This window comes from Perca flavescens, chromosome 15 (assembly GCF_004354835.1).
Source record: "Perca flavescens isolate YP-PL-M2 chromosome 15, PFLA_1.0, whole genome shotgun sequence".
NCBI classification, from domain to species: domain Eukaryota; kingdom Metazoa; phylum Chordata; class Actinopteri; order Perciformes; family Percidae; genus Perca; species Perca flavescens.
This window is the reverse complement of record NC_041345.1, coordinates 26,240,026-26,259,349: the sequence shown is the minus strand read 5'-3', so window position 1 is coordinate 26,259,349 and position 19,324 is coordinate 26,240,026. Positions and strand designations below refer to the sequence as shown.

At 40.4% G+C, this 19,324-nt stretch overlaps 1 protein-coding gene across 1 annotated transcript in view; it reads right to left on the bottom strand.

Moving 5' to 3' along the window:
• Positions 1-246: 246 nt before the first annotated feature.
• rgs9a (regulator of G protein signaling 9a) overlaps positions 247-19,324 on the bottom strand; it is a 29,048-nt gene continuing 9,970 nt past the window's right edge. The window contains exons 7-17 of the mRNA XM_028600371.1: positions 19,191-19,267; positions 17,580-17,661; positions 16,613-16,675; positions 12,976-13,005; positions 11,754-11,815; positions 10,771-10,884; positions 7,078-7,193; positions 6,584-6,671; positions 4,002-4,140; positions 2,926-3,008; positions 247-479 (exon numbers count right to left, since the gene is read on the bottom strand). Coding sequence (XP_028456172.1) covers positions 323-479; positions 2,926-3,008; positions 4,002-4,140; positions 6,584-6,671; positions 7,078-7,193; positions 10,771-10,884; positions 11,754-11,815; positions 12,976-13,005; positions 16,613-16,675; positions 17,580-17,661; positions 19,191-19,267 — 1,011 coding nt within the window. The 3' untranslated portion in view covers positions 247-322. The remainder of the gene's footprint in view (positions 480-2,925; positions 3,009-4,001; positions 4,141-6,583; positions 6,672-7,077; positions 7,194-10,770; positions 10,885-11,753; positions 11,816-12,975; positions 13,006-16,612; positions 16,676-17,579; positions 17,662-19,190; positions 19,268-19,324) is intronic.

Genomic DNA, 19,324 nt, shown 5'->3' with positions numbered 1-19,324 from the left:
GTAGTACTTTTTGTGGTAGTTCTGCGCCTGTTTGTGGTGGTTTTGTACAGTAGTCGTTTGACTTTTCTAGAAAACACAGGTTCAGGGGATCGGGGGCCTAGTAGGCCTGTAAAGTAATCCTTCATAATAAAAACTGGATTTTTCACCTTCGATAATTTGCTAAAACGGAACAACATTCAATTGCAGGACACTGAGGAAAGCATTCTTCTACACTGTGTATACTCCCTAACAGAGGGCTGGTTCCTGTGTTGGTACTTGTTTGTGTGTGACATGACATGTACAACTCTGTACACACACACACACACACACACATTATATATCTTTACTTTTTCCGGTCTATTTTGCTCATCATGGCCTTGACATCAACCGGAGCGGCGGCAGCGGTGGCCTTGGCCTTTTGCTCCTCCTCCTGCTGCCACAGGATGATGGGATGGATGCCCAGGCTCCGGTTGTTGGCGTTGTTCTCCAGCTGGGCTGGACTAGGGTGGAAACAGAAACATGGTGAACTCCAGATGATTGGAAAGCTTCATTCTGGCGGGAGGGAGTTTTTTTTTTTTGGTTTACAGACACGGGTTCACACACCGACCTGTTTAAACCTGTAACCAGCCTGATCCCTGTTGCCTTCAGGTCAAATTTGACCCGTCTTCAAAGTTTCTACATCAGAAATTTGGGTTTCTTTTAAGAAAATTGCCCAAAAATAACAGGGATGGTTCCATACAACGCTCTTCGCAAATGAAATGAAGGATCAGATCACTACTTTCATTGAATTTTGTCTGTTTAATTGCATTTTATAGCATTTGAAAAAACTAGGAAATGGTTTCTAAGCAATATCCTGACTAAACTTTGACAGTCTGAGATTATCAACTCAATCATAACTATTTGTTGAAAAAAATGCCTAATTTCATCTTTTCTTAACTCAAAAAATTGAGTATATCATATAAATGAGGTTTACTAATCATGATTTAAAAAGAATGTTTAAACTAGTGGTTATAAATTGATGTTAGTGGTGAATCCAGTGGTAGTGAAAAAAAAGTGCAGAAACAAAATACAAAACTCCCCAAAAAAAAAAACAGTCAAAACCTCGAAAAAGGGTCTAAAGAAGGATTTCATTTTCAATTTTTACCTGGGAGGACAACAAATTGCATGGTGCAATATCATGTTCAGTGTGCAGCAATAAAGGGTTAAAGAGTCAGTTCCTCCAAACTATATAACATATATTCAGATTTTCTGGTTTTTATTAATCTGTCCAGGTTTTGAGATTTTTTTTGCCTCTACAATGGTGAATGGAATTCCACTTGTGGTGCCAACAGCTTCGAAAAAGACTACAAGTTCAATAGCAACATTGCTTTCATCAAGCTCTGTGCACATTACTCTGGATAATTCACACAGCTCAAATGTTTGGAGACCCATTCAGTCTCTTTCTGTGCTGCAAATTCCACGGACATGTATGTTATGGTATTTTATTTGGAAGCATTTTTCTTTAGCTCTCCAGGTCTAGATTCAGCTACTAACTACTAACTGCAAAGTATACAGTGTTTTTTTCATAGGAGAGTATCCAGCTGTGGGGTAGAAATGTCATGCAATGTCATGGGGAGAAACAACAAGCACAATCATACAAATATTTGGAAGCCTTTTTGTGCATATATTTGGATGCAAAAAGCAACAAATTGAACATGTGTGTTCAACATATATTCATGTGCAGTACAATGTGTTCTCACTCCCAACTCGTAAAACACTGACGCTTGGTCAGTGTCTCTCAGCGTCAGATACCGATGCAAAAAATCCCCCTTCAGCGTCAGTATGGAACGCACCGGGCAGAGCAGCAGCTAGACCACGGCGCTCTAAGATGACGTAGTATTAAGAAAGACAACGGTAGCTAGTAGTATGAAAGACCTAAAATCTGCGTAGGGAGGTTGGTTGGGGTGGTGGATGGGTCAAACAACACAGGACTTTCACCCGAGAGACCCTGGTTCGTGTCCCGTTCTTGTGTCGCTGAAACGTACATTTTATAACCCCACCCACCATCTTTTCCTAAACCTAACCGTCCCATTCTTGTGCTGCATGCCAGTTAAACGAATGTCCCGACTCAGAGCTTGAAAAAAGTTCAACTTTCCTGGGAAAAAAAACGCCCTACATCAACTGCTTTTTTGACAGCTGACCAATGACAAGCGGAGTAGCAAGACCTGTTTCCATAACAACACGAAAAAATGGAGTCGGAGCACAGCGAGTTATACAATATGACCGGGTGTTCCCTGTACAGGGAGCCCGCTTTGTTAGCACCGCTATCTCTCTCTCTCGGTTCTTTCTCTAGCTCGCTCCACCACTTTGTTTATCTAACGTTAGGCACCGCTCTCTCTCTCTCTGTTCTTTCTCTAGCTTGCTCCACCACTTTGTTTATCTAACGTTAGGCACCGCTCTCTCTCTCTGTTCTTTCTCTAGCTCGCTCCACCACTTTGTTTTAGCTAATGTTAGCACCAGTCTCTCTGTTCTTTCTATAGCTCGCTCCACCACTTTGTTTTATCTAACGTTAGCACCGCTCTCTCTCTCTCTCTCTCTCTCTCTCTCTCTCTCTCTGTTCTTTCTTTAGCTCGCTCCATTGCTTAGTTTTATCCGACGTTAGCACCGCTCCACATAGTGCTCTAGCTAGGATACTGTAGCAGTAGCTGTTGTTATGGCAGTAAAAGATGTTCTCGGCTGCTTTTTGGAATAAAAATGCTGCCAGCTTAATTTTTTACACTACAAAATCACCCTAGTCAACTGTTTCTTGTCAAAAAAGACGCCAAATGTGAACATAGCCTAAGGAGAGGTTTTGCATTAATAACAACCGCCAAAGGCACCTGACCAAACGTAGCTTTTTGACGCGCCGGGAGTGAGAATGTGTTGTGCAGTGATGTCAGAAAGGTACGGCAGGGATCCACCACCAACCTGAAGTTATGAGGCTCAGGGTTCAGGGCCTTCTTCTGCATGTCTTTGTACACTGGAGACTTGAGGTAACGGAAGAAAGTATCCTATACCAATGAAAGCACACAAGACTGCACGTGACCTCAGCTTCAATACACAAACACATCTTGAATCTGAAAATGCATATGACCAATTATAATATATTATATATGGATATTATAGATAGATAGATAGATAGATAGATCGAAAGTCTTTTTTTTATAAAAAGGTCGATTTGGTTGGTCGATCGATCGATCAAGGCTATGATCGATCATAGCCTTGACTTATCTGATCTGGTAACCTCTGTAGTCTGTTACAAAAGGTTTTAATGCTTTTGTCTAAGTCAACTACTCTGTTCTGGAAGGGTACATAAACTTTGGCAGTGACTTAATTACAATCTAAACAGTTCCAGTGATCTCAGTTGATCCTCACATTAATCACGAAACACTTATTGTTAAAGATTAAGTAAAGGCATTATTATTATTATTAAAGTTTTTGCCGATTGCTTACACACTGAAAGTGAATGCTTAGACAAAAGCATTAACACCTTAACTTTTGTAACCAAGCCTTAAACAAAGGCACCAAAAGTACAAACACTTTTCTTCAAAATGCAAAACTATCTGAAATTGGGGAAATATCACTGTGTGCTGCCATTAGTCTGTAGGACATCACCATGCCACTCTAGGTCCCTACTTGACCCCCTTAACTCCCCATTCCTCAATCTGATTGAGGAATTATTTTCGACTTGGCATTGGAAAGTGTATGACCGCCAACCACATGGCCGCATGCCTCTTCTTTTTGCGTTTATTGAAATGTAAGATGTTCTGTACTGGAACAATTTTTCACAGAAGCCTTACGTTTTGGTTGCAGAGTTTCATCTTGACATTGACGTGAGATATTTATCTTTAAGTGTTGTCTTATTTAGATTGTGTGAAGAGTTTTGACACATTGAGCCACATTCCAACAACAAGTGTGTGAGCAATTTGGCAAAAACTGAATTATTAGCTACAGAGTAAGAAAAAAGGGCCTTTTTTGGCCTCCTCATCGGTACACAGACGCACCTTTTTCATGAGTAGGAAAACGTGTGTCTGAGCTGCTTCCAGCACATAGCGGTGAGGATGGTCCAGGCCTTTCACTGTCAGACCCATTGTCCTGCCATCAATGTTGATCCAGCGGGGGGCACCGGGGGCCAGGAAGGTCCTGAAAACACACACACTCCAAATCAATATCTTGGCTGACATTGGGGTTTGGGTGTAGTCCCGGTTTGGAAATATAATACTTCTAACACAAAGCAACCAGCATTGTGGGTGACGCCAGCCACCCCTTACACAGCCGTCTGGGAGAAGGAACCGGAGCCTCCAGGCCTGTTCCACCAGACTGTCAGGAAGCTCAACACCCAGCCCTTACATATCTTTTATATTATACTTGTGTGTGTCCTTTGCACCATGGGTCGGAGAGAAACACATTTTAAATTGCTCTGTATGTCTGGCACATATTGCAGAATTGACAATGAAGTTGACTTGACTAGTTTGCGTATGAAAGGCTGTCACTACCCAATGTGAGTCGAGTGCAGATGTGAGTTGCGCATGCGTCACTTTGCGACAAGTAGCCTACAATAGACTGTCTATGGTTTTGAGCTAACGTTAGCAATCAAACAATCATAGATAGCTAAAACTCTTTTGAAATGACTGCTAGCTAAGATGCTAACGCCGTTTTGAGCTAACGTTAGCAATCAAGTAGCCTACTAGATGCTAACGGCATTTTGAGCTAACGTTAGCAATCAAACAATCATAGATAGCTAAAAAGTTTTTGAAATGACTGCTGGCTACAAGTTAACAATCAGGTTCAGGCTGTCACTTGAATGGCGTTTTGGGCTAATGTTAGCAATCAAACAAGCATAGCTAAAACTTTTTTGAAATAATTTCCATCTTCTGTTATTATTTGTAATGAGAAAAGTTTATTATTTTATGGATTTCACAAATTTCAGTATGACACGTTATGCCGTAAATCTGAGCATGCGCGACTCACAACTGCACTCGACTCACATCGGGTAGTGACAAGGCCCTTAAACCCTGTTTTCTCAATTAACTTCTCACTATGGGGGCTATGGTCCCATTTGATCACACTATTTACTGCTCAAGTTAATTTATTTCACATGACAGAGTCCTGTATTTGTGTTTTGTCTCTGTTCTCCTCACTGGATTCATTTGGGTGTGGCTCTATTGTAAAAAGGCGATGACAGTTGGTGGGTTTGTTCTCTGATGAAAACAAGCAGACACGGGACCAGTTTGTTCCCTCAGGCCGTCACTACGATCATCCGTACATAGTAGTGAAATGTTGATGTTTACCTTGTGCGGCGTTCTTGTCCTTGTTTTGAGCCGTATTTCTATTTCTGTGTATGAACTTTGAGAGCAACAAAAGGCCGGAGTCAAATTCCCTGTTATGTGTTCACACTGACTTGGCTGAGTCTGATTCTGGTGTTGGCAGGACTGCGAACCAAATTTGATCAAACCACACCGACACAGTCCTGGTGAAGCAGTGGGAAAGTCTTAAAGTGCTCATATTATGCTTTTGGGCTTTTCCCCATTGTTATATATCTTTTAGTGTGCATGTTATAGGCTTATAACTTAGAACTGTGATGTTCATACGCACAGAGTAGTCAGGATCCGGTATTGGAGACTGCACTACTCAGTATGAAACGATGTGCCCTGCAGATCATGAACTACAACGACTACCTTCAAAGTCACTGTTCCATTATCTTTAATGTGATTATTATCGCCACTGTTCATCACACCCCCAACCGGCCCCGTCAGACACCACCTAACAAGAGTCTGGGTCTGCCGAGGTTTCTTCCTAAAGGGAGTTTTTCATCGCCACTGTCGCAATAGCTACTGATAATGCTTGCTCTTGAGGGAATTACTGTAATTGTTGGGGCTTAGTAAATTATAGTGTGGTCTAGACCCACTCTATCTGTAAAGTGTCTTGAGATAACTCTGTTATGATTTGATACTATAAATAAAATTGAATTGAATTGAATTGAATTACAAAGTGAAAAAGCCCAAGTCCACCCCAGAGGGACTTACCATCTCCAACAGAAAACACTGTTCACAAACTGCTCCAAACAGCTCTATTGTAGTCCAGCCTTTACTTCAGAGACTAACGTGCATTGCTTTGTAACACACGTTATAATGCTCGCCTAGCTGCTAGCGTGGCACGCCCTCATACTCCTTACCTAGCTACTGTGCATGTCTGACTCCCAACAAAGATGGAACAGAAGTGAGATGTCTCACTCTGTAGCTAAAACAGAGAGCTCAACACACAGGGTGAAAAGAGGAGCTGCAGCAATGTGCAGTACAACAAAAATATGGTGTTTTTGGAAAATGAAACCATGCAAACCTATTCTGGTACAACCTCTATATACAATTATGAACCTGAAAATAAGCATAATATGAGCACTTTAATAAATAATACTTCAAGAGTGCTTATAGGTTAGCCCTATAATTTAACTGTACTATTATGTCTTAGATTTTTCCCTTTTACTTGTGTGATTTTCATTTTTCATGCATATTTAAGCCGAAGATCCAAGATTTCAATTGCTTCTTGTAATTGTTGTACGCACGCACACACATAGGCATTGACTTACTTGAAAATTGTCTCAGCTTTTGATGTCATGGACGATGCAGTGCCCCACTTCAGTTCTTCAGCTGCCTCCCAAAAAGCCAAGTTCTCCCCTGGGACACACACACACACACACACACACAGTACTTGAGTAAATGTACTTAGCATTCCACCACTGGCTGCATGTCTGGAGAACTTCTTTTTGTACCTCATATTCATGTATTCTGCATATAGGAACTAAATATCACCTTTCTGACATGGGAAGAACAGAAATATCACAATTTAGACTCTGCATTGCCTCAGGCCTACTGCGAGGAAGGATAAATAAAATGAAGACTTGTACAAATACCCAAGTTCCATTAACAGGCGGGAAGGTTCCTGAGACAGGGATGGGAATGCTTGTGTTGAGAGCTGTAAACACGAGCCATCCCTCAACCACGTCAGGAATGCTCAGTCGGGTTCAGCACAAGATCTTCCCAGTCCGAACTGAAAGGTGTTTAATGACATGTGGCGACATACCGCTGAACTCCTTCTTGAGGAAGACCTTGAAGTCGTCTCGGCCTCGCAGGTCGCTCAGCAGCTCGAACAAGCTGAAGGACCAGCGCTCTACTCGCATCTTAGTGGGAACTTCAACCCTGGACACAAACACAGGCTCAGTCACTCAGTGCTCAAACATGACTGGGGAAAGTATCCACATTACCAGGGTGCAATTTTCTGGTGTTTACTGTATCTAACTAATTGATTTAATTGGTTTCAGTTTTAACCACACCCTCGACCCTGTTCTGGCATATAGCATCGAAATTAAAGACTGCATAGTATTTCCACAGAATCCTTTATCACAGGGGTCTTCAAGGCTTTTTTTAACCCAGGACCCCTTAACTGAAAGAGAGACACAGCAGCCCCCCCACTATATATTCTAGAAAATGAAGTAGCATATTAATCTGGGCCTACAATTACATGTAGGACGGCCTAAAGCCTTTATAAATTACCTTTTTTGCATAGAATACTAAGCTATTAAAATAATAATTGTTGGCATGATTTTATAAATCATCTTTTATTGTTAAACATGCTTGTGGCATCCAGTGAATCCTCAGGATGAACTGTATCTGTTGATGGCTACATTAGTGACTACCTTACCTATAGGCCAGTCAGCCTATCATCAGTGGGGATTTATATTTGCTAATAATATGTTGGATTCATGTTAAGACATTTACATTTTTGAAAAAAATAAATAATTTGAAGCCCCCCCTGCAGTGACTCTGAGGGCCCCCTGTTGAAAATCTCCGCTTTATCATCATATGATATGCCACTTGGTGAAAGTTCTACACTATTTCTATCTGATAGTACTGTAGCGAAATTAAAGGAAGTGATTCCAGCGGCATATAATTCAATGCCATGCCTCAATATAACGGAGGAGTCTTTTGTTAAATGATCAAACTGATCTCTGGTAAACAGTGCTGCAGACTCACTGAGAACAACACTCAACTCTGTTGCTGCCCTAATAAAGAAGATGATGAAACAAAGGAAGTTAGCTCCATGGTTTAACTCCTAAACCTGCAAATTAATCCTCTGAGGACAAAAGACACACCGGCGAGTCCAAGCGATGTTTGACAACAGTCCTACTCAAAAAGCGATATTCAATTTTTTTTTTTATTCATATGAATATTACGCTACTTTTGTGAACCCAAGACGTTTGTGAACTCATTTCAAGAAACAAAACAATTGAGTGTAGGTATGTTTTGTTTTTTTTAGAAAGAGATTTGAGAAATATTTCCGCTTTAGGACCAATTAATCTCTTTACGCATTGCTCTGGAACAATTTTAGGCGTCACTATCCAGAAAGCTGAGTTTGTTCTGAACATTTTGATATGAAACACATGGGGATCAGGTTATACACAAATACCCTTAAAAGGAGAATTCAAGACCATATGTAAAAATGCCCATTGACCTTAGAGGGTTCAAACTAACCTCGTGGAAACTTGAAAGTAAATGGCGTTACACCAATCTGGATGAATCTCCGCAAGAGACCATGAGACCGGCAAGACAGTCTGAAGACATATAGGAATGCCCTCAGAAATACCAGAGCAGCCTATTACTCATCACTAATAGAAGAAAATAAGAACAACCCCAGGTTTCTTTCAGCACTTTAGCCAGGCTGACAGAGACTCACAGCTCTACTGAGCCGTATATTATAGCTCTGAGTAGTGACGACTTAAAGAGCTTTTTTAATCATACAATTATAACTATTAGAGATCAAATTCACCACCTCCCGCCCTCAATCTGTACCTATCTATCTCCAAACGCAGGAACCCTAGAAACAGACTTCTCAACCTTAACCAATTAACGGTAATGTTTTCTTACTGTAATCCAAGCCATCTACCTGTCTCTTAGACCCCATACCAACTAGGCTACTTAAAGAAGCTTTACTCTTGGTTGAACACTTCTTTACTAGATATGATCAATATGTCTTTATTAACAGGTTATGTACCACAGTCATTTAAAGTAGCTGTGATAAAACCCCTTCTTCAGGACACAGACTCTGATATAGATATTCTGAGATATTGGAAAATGATTCATAATTATAGCAGTTGGAATGTTGTAGCAATAAAAATAGTGGAACTATGACTACAAAATAAAAGTTGTAGCAGTTCAGGGCGTAGAGGGGCGATGCAGGGCGTAGTAGGGCGCAGCACAGCAGGGCGCCTAGCAGGACCACGGTGGCAGCTGCAACCATGATTTAGGTGCCTTTGTTGCATTTTTCATTTGTTTCGGTTAGCTTTCAACCTGCACTTTGTCAAACACTGTAAACACCTCACGTGTTTATTTTATTATTATTATTTTGGGCTCAAATTTATTACGTCTTGGGTTTTCTTGTTCTGCTTTAGTGTTTCTAATATTTTAGAAGAAGGCGAACAATAAGCATCTGACAGAGAGCGAGATGATGTGTTCTCACGTCACCCAGACCACCAGCAATGTGTGTTCAGAGCAGCTTATGGATCTGAAAGTCATCATCCATTAAATTATATAAAAGTCCATAACTTGTGTGCAATGTTGAAATTGCAGGCTAGTAAATGCACTCTTTTTGGTTCACTTCCTGTATTCTGGGTCGAATCGCGTTCTCACCTGAACTGAACAGAACTCTAGTTCACTTGGCAGCGAACCAAGAAACCTGTATCCAAGCGGACCAGAGATTGTTTGTTTTAACCGCAACAGAGTTCGTATGTGCTTTCACACCCGCCCGAACGAACCGGACTATACGACCAGGGTTAGTTTTTAAACGGACATAATGGGGTAAAAAAGCAACCTAAGAAACCGGCTCTCTTGGCTGACTATAGAACTATATCTAATCTGCCCTTTCTCTCTTACTGCTCATTTCCACTAGTTGTGGAACAGCTGCGGAACGGCTCCGCTGTGGAATGTCTCCGTGCTCCGCCGTCCGTCAAAAAACCACCGGGTCCGGATTTGTTGCGGAACGGCTGTGGCCATGACTGACAGCTGAAGTCACAAGGACCCACGAGATCTCGCGAATTCAGGTAGAATAGAACCACAAAACTAACAACAGTTTTTTTTCCCATCCAGAGGAGTAGAGGGGAAACAGCTCTGTGCTGCGTTTTCAAGGGAAATATGATCTGCCGTGAGTACGGGGTATTTTTTTTTTTCTTTTTAATTAACCGGATGTTTTATTTGGCTTCTGTGCTTGACTTCCTGTCCCGCACAATCTGAATTGTACTGAATTGCTGCGGAAAATCTAGCAAAAATAAAAACTCTGCGTATCTGCTAAGGAGGGCTGCGGGCCGCCGGGGCTGGGACGCAGTCGGAACGCAGCCCTTCCGCAATCAGTGGAAATACACACATTGACTTTAATGGAAACCAATTGACTCCGCTGCTGTTCCAGAGCCCTTCCGCAACCGGTGGAAATTGCCAGTTAGACCATTGAGAAGGTATTCTAGTCCAGGCAGTATTATTACGAAACACTCCACAAACTATGTTATGTTACTAGTTATGCAGATGATACCCAATTATATCTATTGATCAAGCCAGATGAAACCAGTCAATAAGTTAAACTTCAAGCATGCATTAAGGACACAAGAACCTGGAGGACTTTCAATTTCCTGTTGTTAAACTCAGACAAAAGAAGTTATTCTACTTGGCCCCAAACACCTACAAAGCTTATTATCTAAAGAAGCAAGACAGAAAAGGAAGCAGCTCTCACAGTCTCATGTTGAGAGTCCAGTATGTGTCATTGTCTGTTTGCCAGGGGTTGCTGGGTAGACAGGGAGCCAGGAACGGGTCATGGTTCTTGTAGGTCGTGACATACTTGGCCAGTCTGCAGAAACAGAACTATCATGAGACCAATCAGATGCACAGAGCCTCCAGCAATGTTTTAAAGAGCCCCTATTATGATTTTTTTCTGTCCTTTAGTGTGTTATATAGTTTATTTATGTATGTAATGATGTATAACGTACAAAAAACACATTTCACTCCAAATGGAGCTTTCTCTCCCACAGACGCACTTTTTCTCAACTGTCTGAAAACGCCTTGCCCACATTCCTGTTTTAAATTCATCCATTAGTGATGTCACTGTATGAGAAAGCCAGCCCAGTTTTTCATCTGTGCTACCCATAGATGCTGCCTGAGCAAGCACGCCCAGTGGCTTGTTTGACTTTGGTTGACCAATCACAGCAGAGTGGGCCAGCTGACCAATCAAATCAGACTGGGCTTTTCAGGAGGGCAGATAGTTGGAAACCGTTCCCTATCACGAAAATAGTGCACTTTATAGTGTGTTCATCATTTTGTAGTGGTGTTCGAATTGAGTGTACATACGATGGTCAGTTTTTTTACATGAGGCCTCCGTCACACAAATAACCGGTGCATCTATTGACGCGACGATGTTTTCAGTCAGTGTCCGAAATCTGGTTCGGTCATTCCCTATATAGTTTATTATTTAATAAACACTATATAGGGAATAGTGAGTGAGTGAATGAGGGGCTCTTTAACAGATCACTAAATACTGATAATCTAAAGATATTTTATTATATATTATTATCATATAATGAGGAGATACAGATAGCATAGTTATGTTAGTTAAGAAAGTTTGCATGTAATTACAAGAGAAATCTTAATTCAAGAACACCTTTAAATGAATTGTAACCCATAGAAAGGTTCCCACATAGATAAGAAACCAGAGGAACTTACGCTCCAAGGGACACGCTAGATTTGACCTTTGACCTCATGATAGCTTGTTGATAGAACACGTTCTAGAATGAAAGAGGAACAGACAAAATTGTTTTATTTCATTTAAATTGTAATTTTGTGAAAGTTTTATAAACCAAAGGATATCATCTGTGTACTTTGAAATCTGTAGACAGACACCCAGCTGAGAAAATGTCCTGCTCACTGTTTTAAATCTCAACTCACTTTACAGCTTCAAACCATCAACCATTAGCAACCATTAGATACAGGGGGCCAGGCATGGATTGGCCATCATTTGTTTGGGCTGAATTGGCTGCACTCCGGTCGAAAAACTTTATTTTTATTGTTTTATCGGATCATAGAGAGAAGAGAGATCACATGATTGGCCCACTGGTTTGTCGCTCATCTGAACACTGGCCAATCCCATTCTTCTATGGCCCACTTCCATCCTATCGTAGAGAGAGAGAGCGCATAAGGCGGCAAACTCCACAAGGTGCCGGTAGCTAGCTAAGAACACGAGATTTAAGCATGTCAGACGATGAATTTAGCACCCTTGTCTACCAGAGAGGATTTGTTAGCTGTTAGTAAGCTAATGTTAGTTGTGTATTAGCAAGCTCATACACTTGCAAACATAATACTATAGCTTTCTGATTTATCCCCATTCCACAATAACACAAGTTGCATACTGTGTACAAAATGCAGCTTTAGCTCAACTTACAGACTTAGCACTTGTTAACTATACAAGACATCTTGATGACAACCATGCTCTACCCTCAACCTTGCCATCAGGAGCCAGGCAGCCTGTTTGACTCAGTGAGTACATTATCATACTCTCTTACTCGCCACTCAGCTAAAAGAGAGTATTAGGGGCTGGAAATGCAGGGTTCAAACTTAATGTTTTGTCCACCAGCCAAATGGCTAGTGACTGTTAAAATTTTACTATTTTTGGCTGGTAAGTCAAGCAAATCTACCAGCCACTTACATATTTTATCAGCATTTGGCTGGTAGATGCTTCAAATTTTGAACCCTGCTGGTATGTACATGTGTTGAAGGGAAGTGCAAGGACGGGTGGTGTCCGGCCGATTGTGGTGGGCTGGTCTAGTTCTCAAAAGTCCAGGGCTGATTTTTTTTACCCCAGTTCAGCCCTCCGGGGTGCTATAATAAAATCGGACTGAATACCAGCATGTGTATTTTTTATCATTATTTATTAAATACTGTAACTTACCATGCGTCTGTACATGTCAATGGTGATTTTCTGAGAGACAAGAAACAAAAAATGTTTTCATGGGTACAGTTTGTTAGGCTCATATTGTTGTGAAAAGCACAAAGTGTATAGGTAGATATAATAGAGGATGGATCACAGAGGAACATTTGATGCTAACCATGGTGTTACACCTAAAGAAAGCTACTACTGTTGAAGCACAAACACATAGGTGGAAAATAACAAAAAACAGTCCCTCCAGGCTAAAGGATACTACTTATAATAATAGTAATAATACATTTTATTGTAAAAATAAATAATAATACTTTTATTTTTGTGGATCATTTTTCATTGTTTAAAAGCCATCCCAAAGTGCTACAGAGTAAAACAAGATTAAAAACAAATACTATAGCTTGCAGAGTTGTTTTTTTGTCAAAACATTTGCAGCAGTTTTTAAGACACATTAACTCAGTATTTGTAGGAACCATCTATGGTCCTGTGTAATAAAAAAAAAATCAAATAAGAGTAAAAATTGTCTAAACTTGACTTGATGAAATTCAGGGGTCATTTGAATTGACCTGGCTTCGTATAGGCCTATTTTATGCTGAAAAAAAAAGTGCATGCATGTTAAGCATATGACCAATTTATAATGACAAGCCGTTAAAAGAAATGCAGTGTCTGGTTGATTTTACAATAATTATTACAATCGCAACATCACTATTTCCTGAAGAGACTGAATAAAGAATACATGGAAAGTTTGGGAGTGTACACAAGACTGAAAATCTGGGTAAAACACTGTGTACTACTGTTTTTACACTTTACTGTCTTATTTTCATCATTGTAAGGATGTCTGTGAAAAAGAAAAAGACAGGACAAGGAAAAATGCAATGAATGAAATAGGCTCTCTTTACAGAAGAAGTACATATAGAAGGGTTGGATAAGCCATTTCTTATACAATTCAAGACACAATGATTGTGTCAGATCCCCACCAGTGCTCTCAAAGTACAGTTTTAGCCTAATTCTCGGAAACACCAGAGCAGGGGGAATGAGAGGGGGAAACGCCAGAGCAGGGGGAATGAGAGGGGGAAACACCAGAGCAGGGGGAATGAGAGGGGGAAACGCCAGATCAGGGCAAATGAGAGGGGGAAACATAGCAGAAGATATGAGTTTTTAAACCAAAACATAGCAATGTAAATGTAGCCTCACTGTCTGTGCGCTGAAAGAAAATCTAGGAAATCTGGCCCTGGCTCTGTAAATCTAAATGGGAAATAAACCAAGTGGCTCAGTCCGAGCCACCTAACACGATGCCCTGTGCTCGTGCACAGGACAGGGGAAAGGCCATGGATGTATACAGTAAACAGAAATGAAGTGGGAATGAGGGACAGTAAAAACAGGAGCACTGACGTATGCCTGTTTGAGTGTTGAGTTCAAATGTCAACAATCTTCCTCCCGAATCGCTGACTCCAACTTTAAGTGCTACTTGGAAGGAGCAGGCAGCAGAGCAGTTTGCCAAACCTAATCCAAGGAAAGTTGTCACAGCAAAATCTGCCCAAACTTGGAATAGAGTATTTCTTATTTTTATTTTACTATGAAAAATAACATCAGTGTTCCCTGAAACAGCAGCACAGTCCTCAACAATTTTACAATATTACAGAGTTTTGGCTATTGCAGAAAAATGTTTTGGCTTTGATTTACATTTTTCCATCAGTTTTGCACAAATACAGCATGACCAATGAGCTTTTGTTCTGGAGCAGATGTTAACGAGAGCAGTGTAATCACAGCATTTTCAAAGTTTGAGAACTCCCGGTTCTTGAGGCTTCCCCCAGTGTATTGCAAGCTGGTGGCCCTACATTGCCCCCCACCAGGTCTAAGCCACTGGGAATTAGTTTTTAAATCTATTTTTAAGATGTTTTTTAAACTACAGTTAGCCTACAGTGGGGCGGCTTGGTTGGAAACTTAGACGTAATCATATTTTCAAATCTCCAGTTAGCTTTTAGCAATGACTTAATGTTGGTAATGGGGCGAGTCTGTGACCCTCCTCGAAAAAAAGATACTCGCCACCGGGCTTTTCTGGGGTAAACCCTGTCACTAATTAGCAAATAATTAAGCAATTAATTCCAGCAATCCTTAGTCTCGCTTTGCCAGACCTTCCTCCACAGCGCTGCGTGGAAGGTCTGGCTAGTCCACACAGCATTCTGGGATGGGAAAAAAAACTTGCTCTGGTTTATTGGCATTTCTTTAAAACCAATCACAATCGGCGGTGCTAAGCGCCGGGTGGAACTGCGGTGCCGCTGCAAAATAGCCTCAGGAAGGAACTTGTTTTGGTGGAACATGTGTACGTTCAAAAGTAGTTTTAGTCGTGCAACAGAAAACTCCGATTGGACAGATAGTCTAGCTAGCTGTCTGGATTTACCTCATGTCCTCAGAAATACACCGGAGTTTAGAACGCCAACACAAAGGAAGAGGAAGGGGACGGACATCCGGCTGAAAATAGGGACATCCGGCGGAATTTCCGGCGACAACGGGGCAATCCCGGAAGTGGAACGTCAGTGGATATAGACTAACCGGCAATTTCCACCAGGCGCATCTATATATATATATATATATATATATATATATATATATATATATATATACCTTGTGTATGTGTTCACTAACAAGTCTTTCAGTTGAAATTGCAATCAGCAGTGTTTAAAATGCACCAGGCTGAAATCCATTCTGTTCTGAATGTGTGGTTAACAGTTTTGACAGCGGTGTGTTAGCATTTGAACAAAGTGCTGTGAATCCAAACTATTGTGCAGGTTGTGGTTAAAGCCATGGGATAAGTGTGTAGAGTTTTGAAACTGTTTTCAAGCAATGAAAAAGGAACTAGAGTTTGGTTCACATTAACTGCTGCTGTGCAGACTGTAGTTGGAGTTTTGCACTTGTGTCTCCAGTTGTGCCCACTGTCGTTTAGCAATAAAACAAAACTGTAAATGGGAATGTGTACAAAGCTCAGCCTCTAACTGGGGCTGCTGTATTATGGAAATAAAATCGTAATCAGACTGATTTTGGTCAATTACTCATTGACGTTTGGAAAGATGTTGCATTTATTGAAGTTAAAAAACAATGTAACAATTAAAAAAATCAACAGTGAAAACACCTTGAACTGTGAAATGTCCCTTTACTTAATACTTTTCCTGTTGAACTTTTTTGAATTCAGAGCACAAGACAAAATAAGAGTTCACTTTACAAAATGTAATGTGCAAAATAATTGTTTTTCGAATAATTTTTTTTGTGATCAAATTCAATTTTTTAAAAATGTTTTTCAGTTAATTGCACAGCACTGACGCTAATTGTTACTTGTTTTGGATGTGGTAAAAAGTAAAAGGAAAGGAAAGGAAAGAAAAGGAAAGAGCACTGAAGAGGAGTCATAGCATCAGAGAGGGTCAGGGAGGTTTCTCTCTCTAAGTGGATATCAGCAGTATTACTCTCCATGTTAAGCTTCTGTAAGACCATCTGACCTCAATCTCTCCTGTGTGTGTGTGTGTGTGTGTGTGTGTGTGTGTGTGTGTGTGTGTGTGTGTGTGTGTGTGTGTGTGTGTGTGTGTGTGTGTGTGTGTGTGTGTGTGTGTGTGTGTGTGTGTGTGTGTGTGTGTGTGTGTGTGTACTGACCTGTTACCTCATCTGCGTTGGGATCAATAAGACGCTCTGGACCGAAGTCCATAGCACTGTGAGTACGACGCTGGACATGCACAGGACAGATTAATATATAATAAATATAATAAATGTAAAGCAGTACAAGTATAATAATTACATCTTTCTGCTGCTACTTTACATATAGTTAATATGCATTAAGTTTATATGTACATGCATACAGTTCTGAATATATGGAATGAAACTTGACTATATGGAATGAAAGTTAGGATATATGGAATACGAGTTTGAACATATGGAATGAAACTTATTAAATTAAATCTGACATTATCTATATATATATATATATATATATATATATATATATATATATATATATATATAAATATATGAGCTTCATGAGGTAGTCACCTGAAATGGTTTTCACAAGCAAAGGGTGGCTACTTTGAAGAATCTAAAATATAAGACATGTTTTCAGTTATTTCACACTTTTTTGTTAAGTACATAATTCCATATGTGTTCATTCATAGTTTTGATGCCTTCAGTGAGAATCTACAATGTAAATAGTCATGAAAATAAAAAGGAAACGCATTGAATGAGAAGATGTGTCCAAACTTTTGGCCTGTACTGTATATGTATATATATATATATATATATATATATATATATATATAATGTCAGATTTCATTTAATACAAAAAACTGGATATATAAATATATATATATATATATTTAATATATATAGTTTCATTATATTCAAAAGCAAATTCAATATATACAGATATGGATTCAATATATTCCGACTTTCATTCAAATTCAAGTTTCATTCTACAGTATATATTTAAGTTTAATTCAATATACTCAGACTTTCATTCCATATATTCAAACTTCACACACACACACACACACACACACACACACACACACACACACACACACACACACACATATATACTGTATATATCACACACACACAGAGTCACACATACTGACCGGTGGTCTGTTCACAATCCAGTAAGCCCTCTCCTGGCAGTCAAACACCACACGATCCGGCTTCTTCCTCTCCTTACCAGCCCTGACACACACACACACACACACACACACACACACACACACACACACACACACACACACACACACAAAGAATGTAAAGCGTATCAAGAGGAACTGATATCTGAGATCTAAAACCTAACTTATGAAAGTGCTCATTGGGTTCACAGATTACTTGATTGAACTGGTTATACTGGTCTGCAAGCAGGGGTGGGTTAACCTCTCTAATATATTATACATTAATAGATACATATACGTATATTGTCACATATGTATGTAGGAAAATATATACACAAGACTCTTTTTTGGAACTAACCAAAATGTGTCCACAGCACAGAGTATAGAAAATCTCAACTTTTGGTATTGGTACCGATCGCATTGGCACTTGTATTGAAAATTGTAAAGATCTAGCCCTACACTGATGTTACTAGGTCTAAAGTTATGTGCTTGGAAAATATTAATGAACTACACACGGTGGCTACACTATAGGTACAAAAAAAATTAAACTACCCTACGGCTCCGATGGCTGTATTCACTACATTGACGGCTGCTGTATAATAATGCGGCAGGCCGCGGAGGGAGGTGGATAGGTGGGCGTTACTGTAACATACAGGACTTTCAAGCCAGAGAGCAGAGTTCGCTTCCTGGGGAAAACTGAAGTCTTTCACCCAGCAAATGCGTGTTCCTCTTTCAAACCACAATCTTTTTCCTAAACTTAACTAGCTAGTCGTTTTGGTGCCTAATCTTAACTTTCGTCGCGGCAAAACGTTCATATTTTGTGGACTAAATTTAACTGTAATCTCCGCCAAAAATGACCGGTAGCTTGTGGTGCTGTGTACCCGGCTCAAAGTCACCTATTTTCGGGTAACTGAACCACCAACTACAGCTGATACAACGGTGGTCTGTAGCTGGCGTCACGAAGCTCTGTAGCGGCTTAAACAACTAGCAGCTACTGCTCGGCATCATGGAGCTCATAGCCAGCTGGTGTCATGTGACCAGCCAGCGGTCTCCTAATTTTGTCGGATATCACACGTTTTGGTGTGCATACATTTTCATATGATATCACATGGACCCGAATGTGGAGAGCACAAGAACTGTGACTGGTCAGCATGGATGCTGGTGGGGATGTTGGGAGTCAAGACATCACAACACAAGCTGAAGAAAGCCCCAGTAACACACATGTAAAGCCGGTTACACACCGAAGAGACGACACGTAATACGTCTCCATAACAGCAGGCGGCGCTAATCTGTATTGTTGCCGAAAAAATGAAAACCGGCAGCTGATTGGACGAACCCACGTTACGGCTTGATCACGTATTTTATGATATATCTGTCTGGTGTTGTGGTGCTGTTTGTAACGGATCAAGTCCCGAGTTTGAACAATAACTCAAAACCTGTAGATATCTATTGGTGGATTCCATTATTTGGTAAAAAATGTCAACTTAAAGATTCCCTCCAGACATGTTTTAAGACAAAAAAGTTACCTTGTAACACATGCATCCTTGAAATAAAATCTCTTCCTTCTGAGGTACTGAGTGTAATGGTTTCACCTACTTGTACTGCTCAGTGGACTGCATCACGATGAAGTCCCACTTGTGGTTGAGCCATTCATGGAGGTGGTTGTAATGTGCCTTTAAAACACAGAAACAGAGACGACACGGAGCAACAAGATGTAAACTCACTCCTCA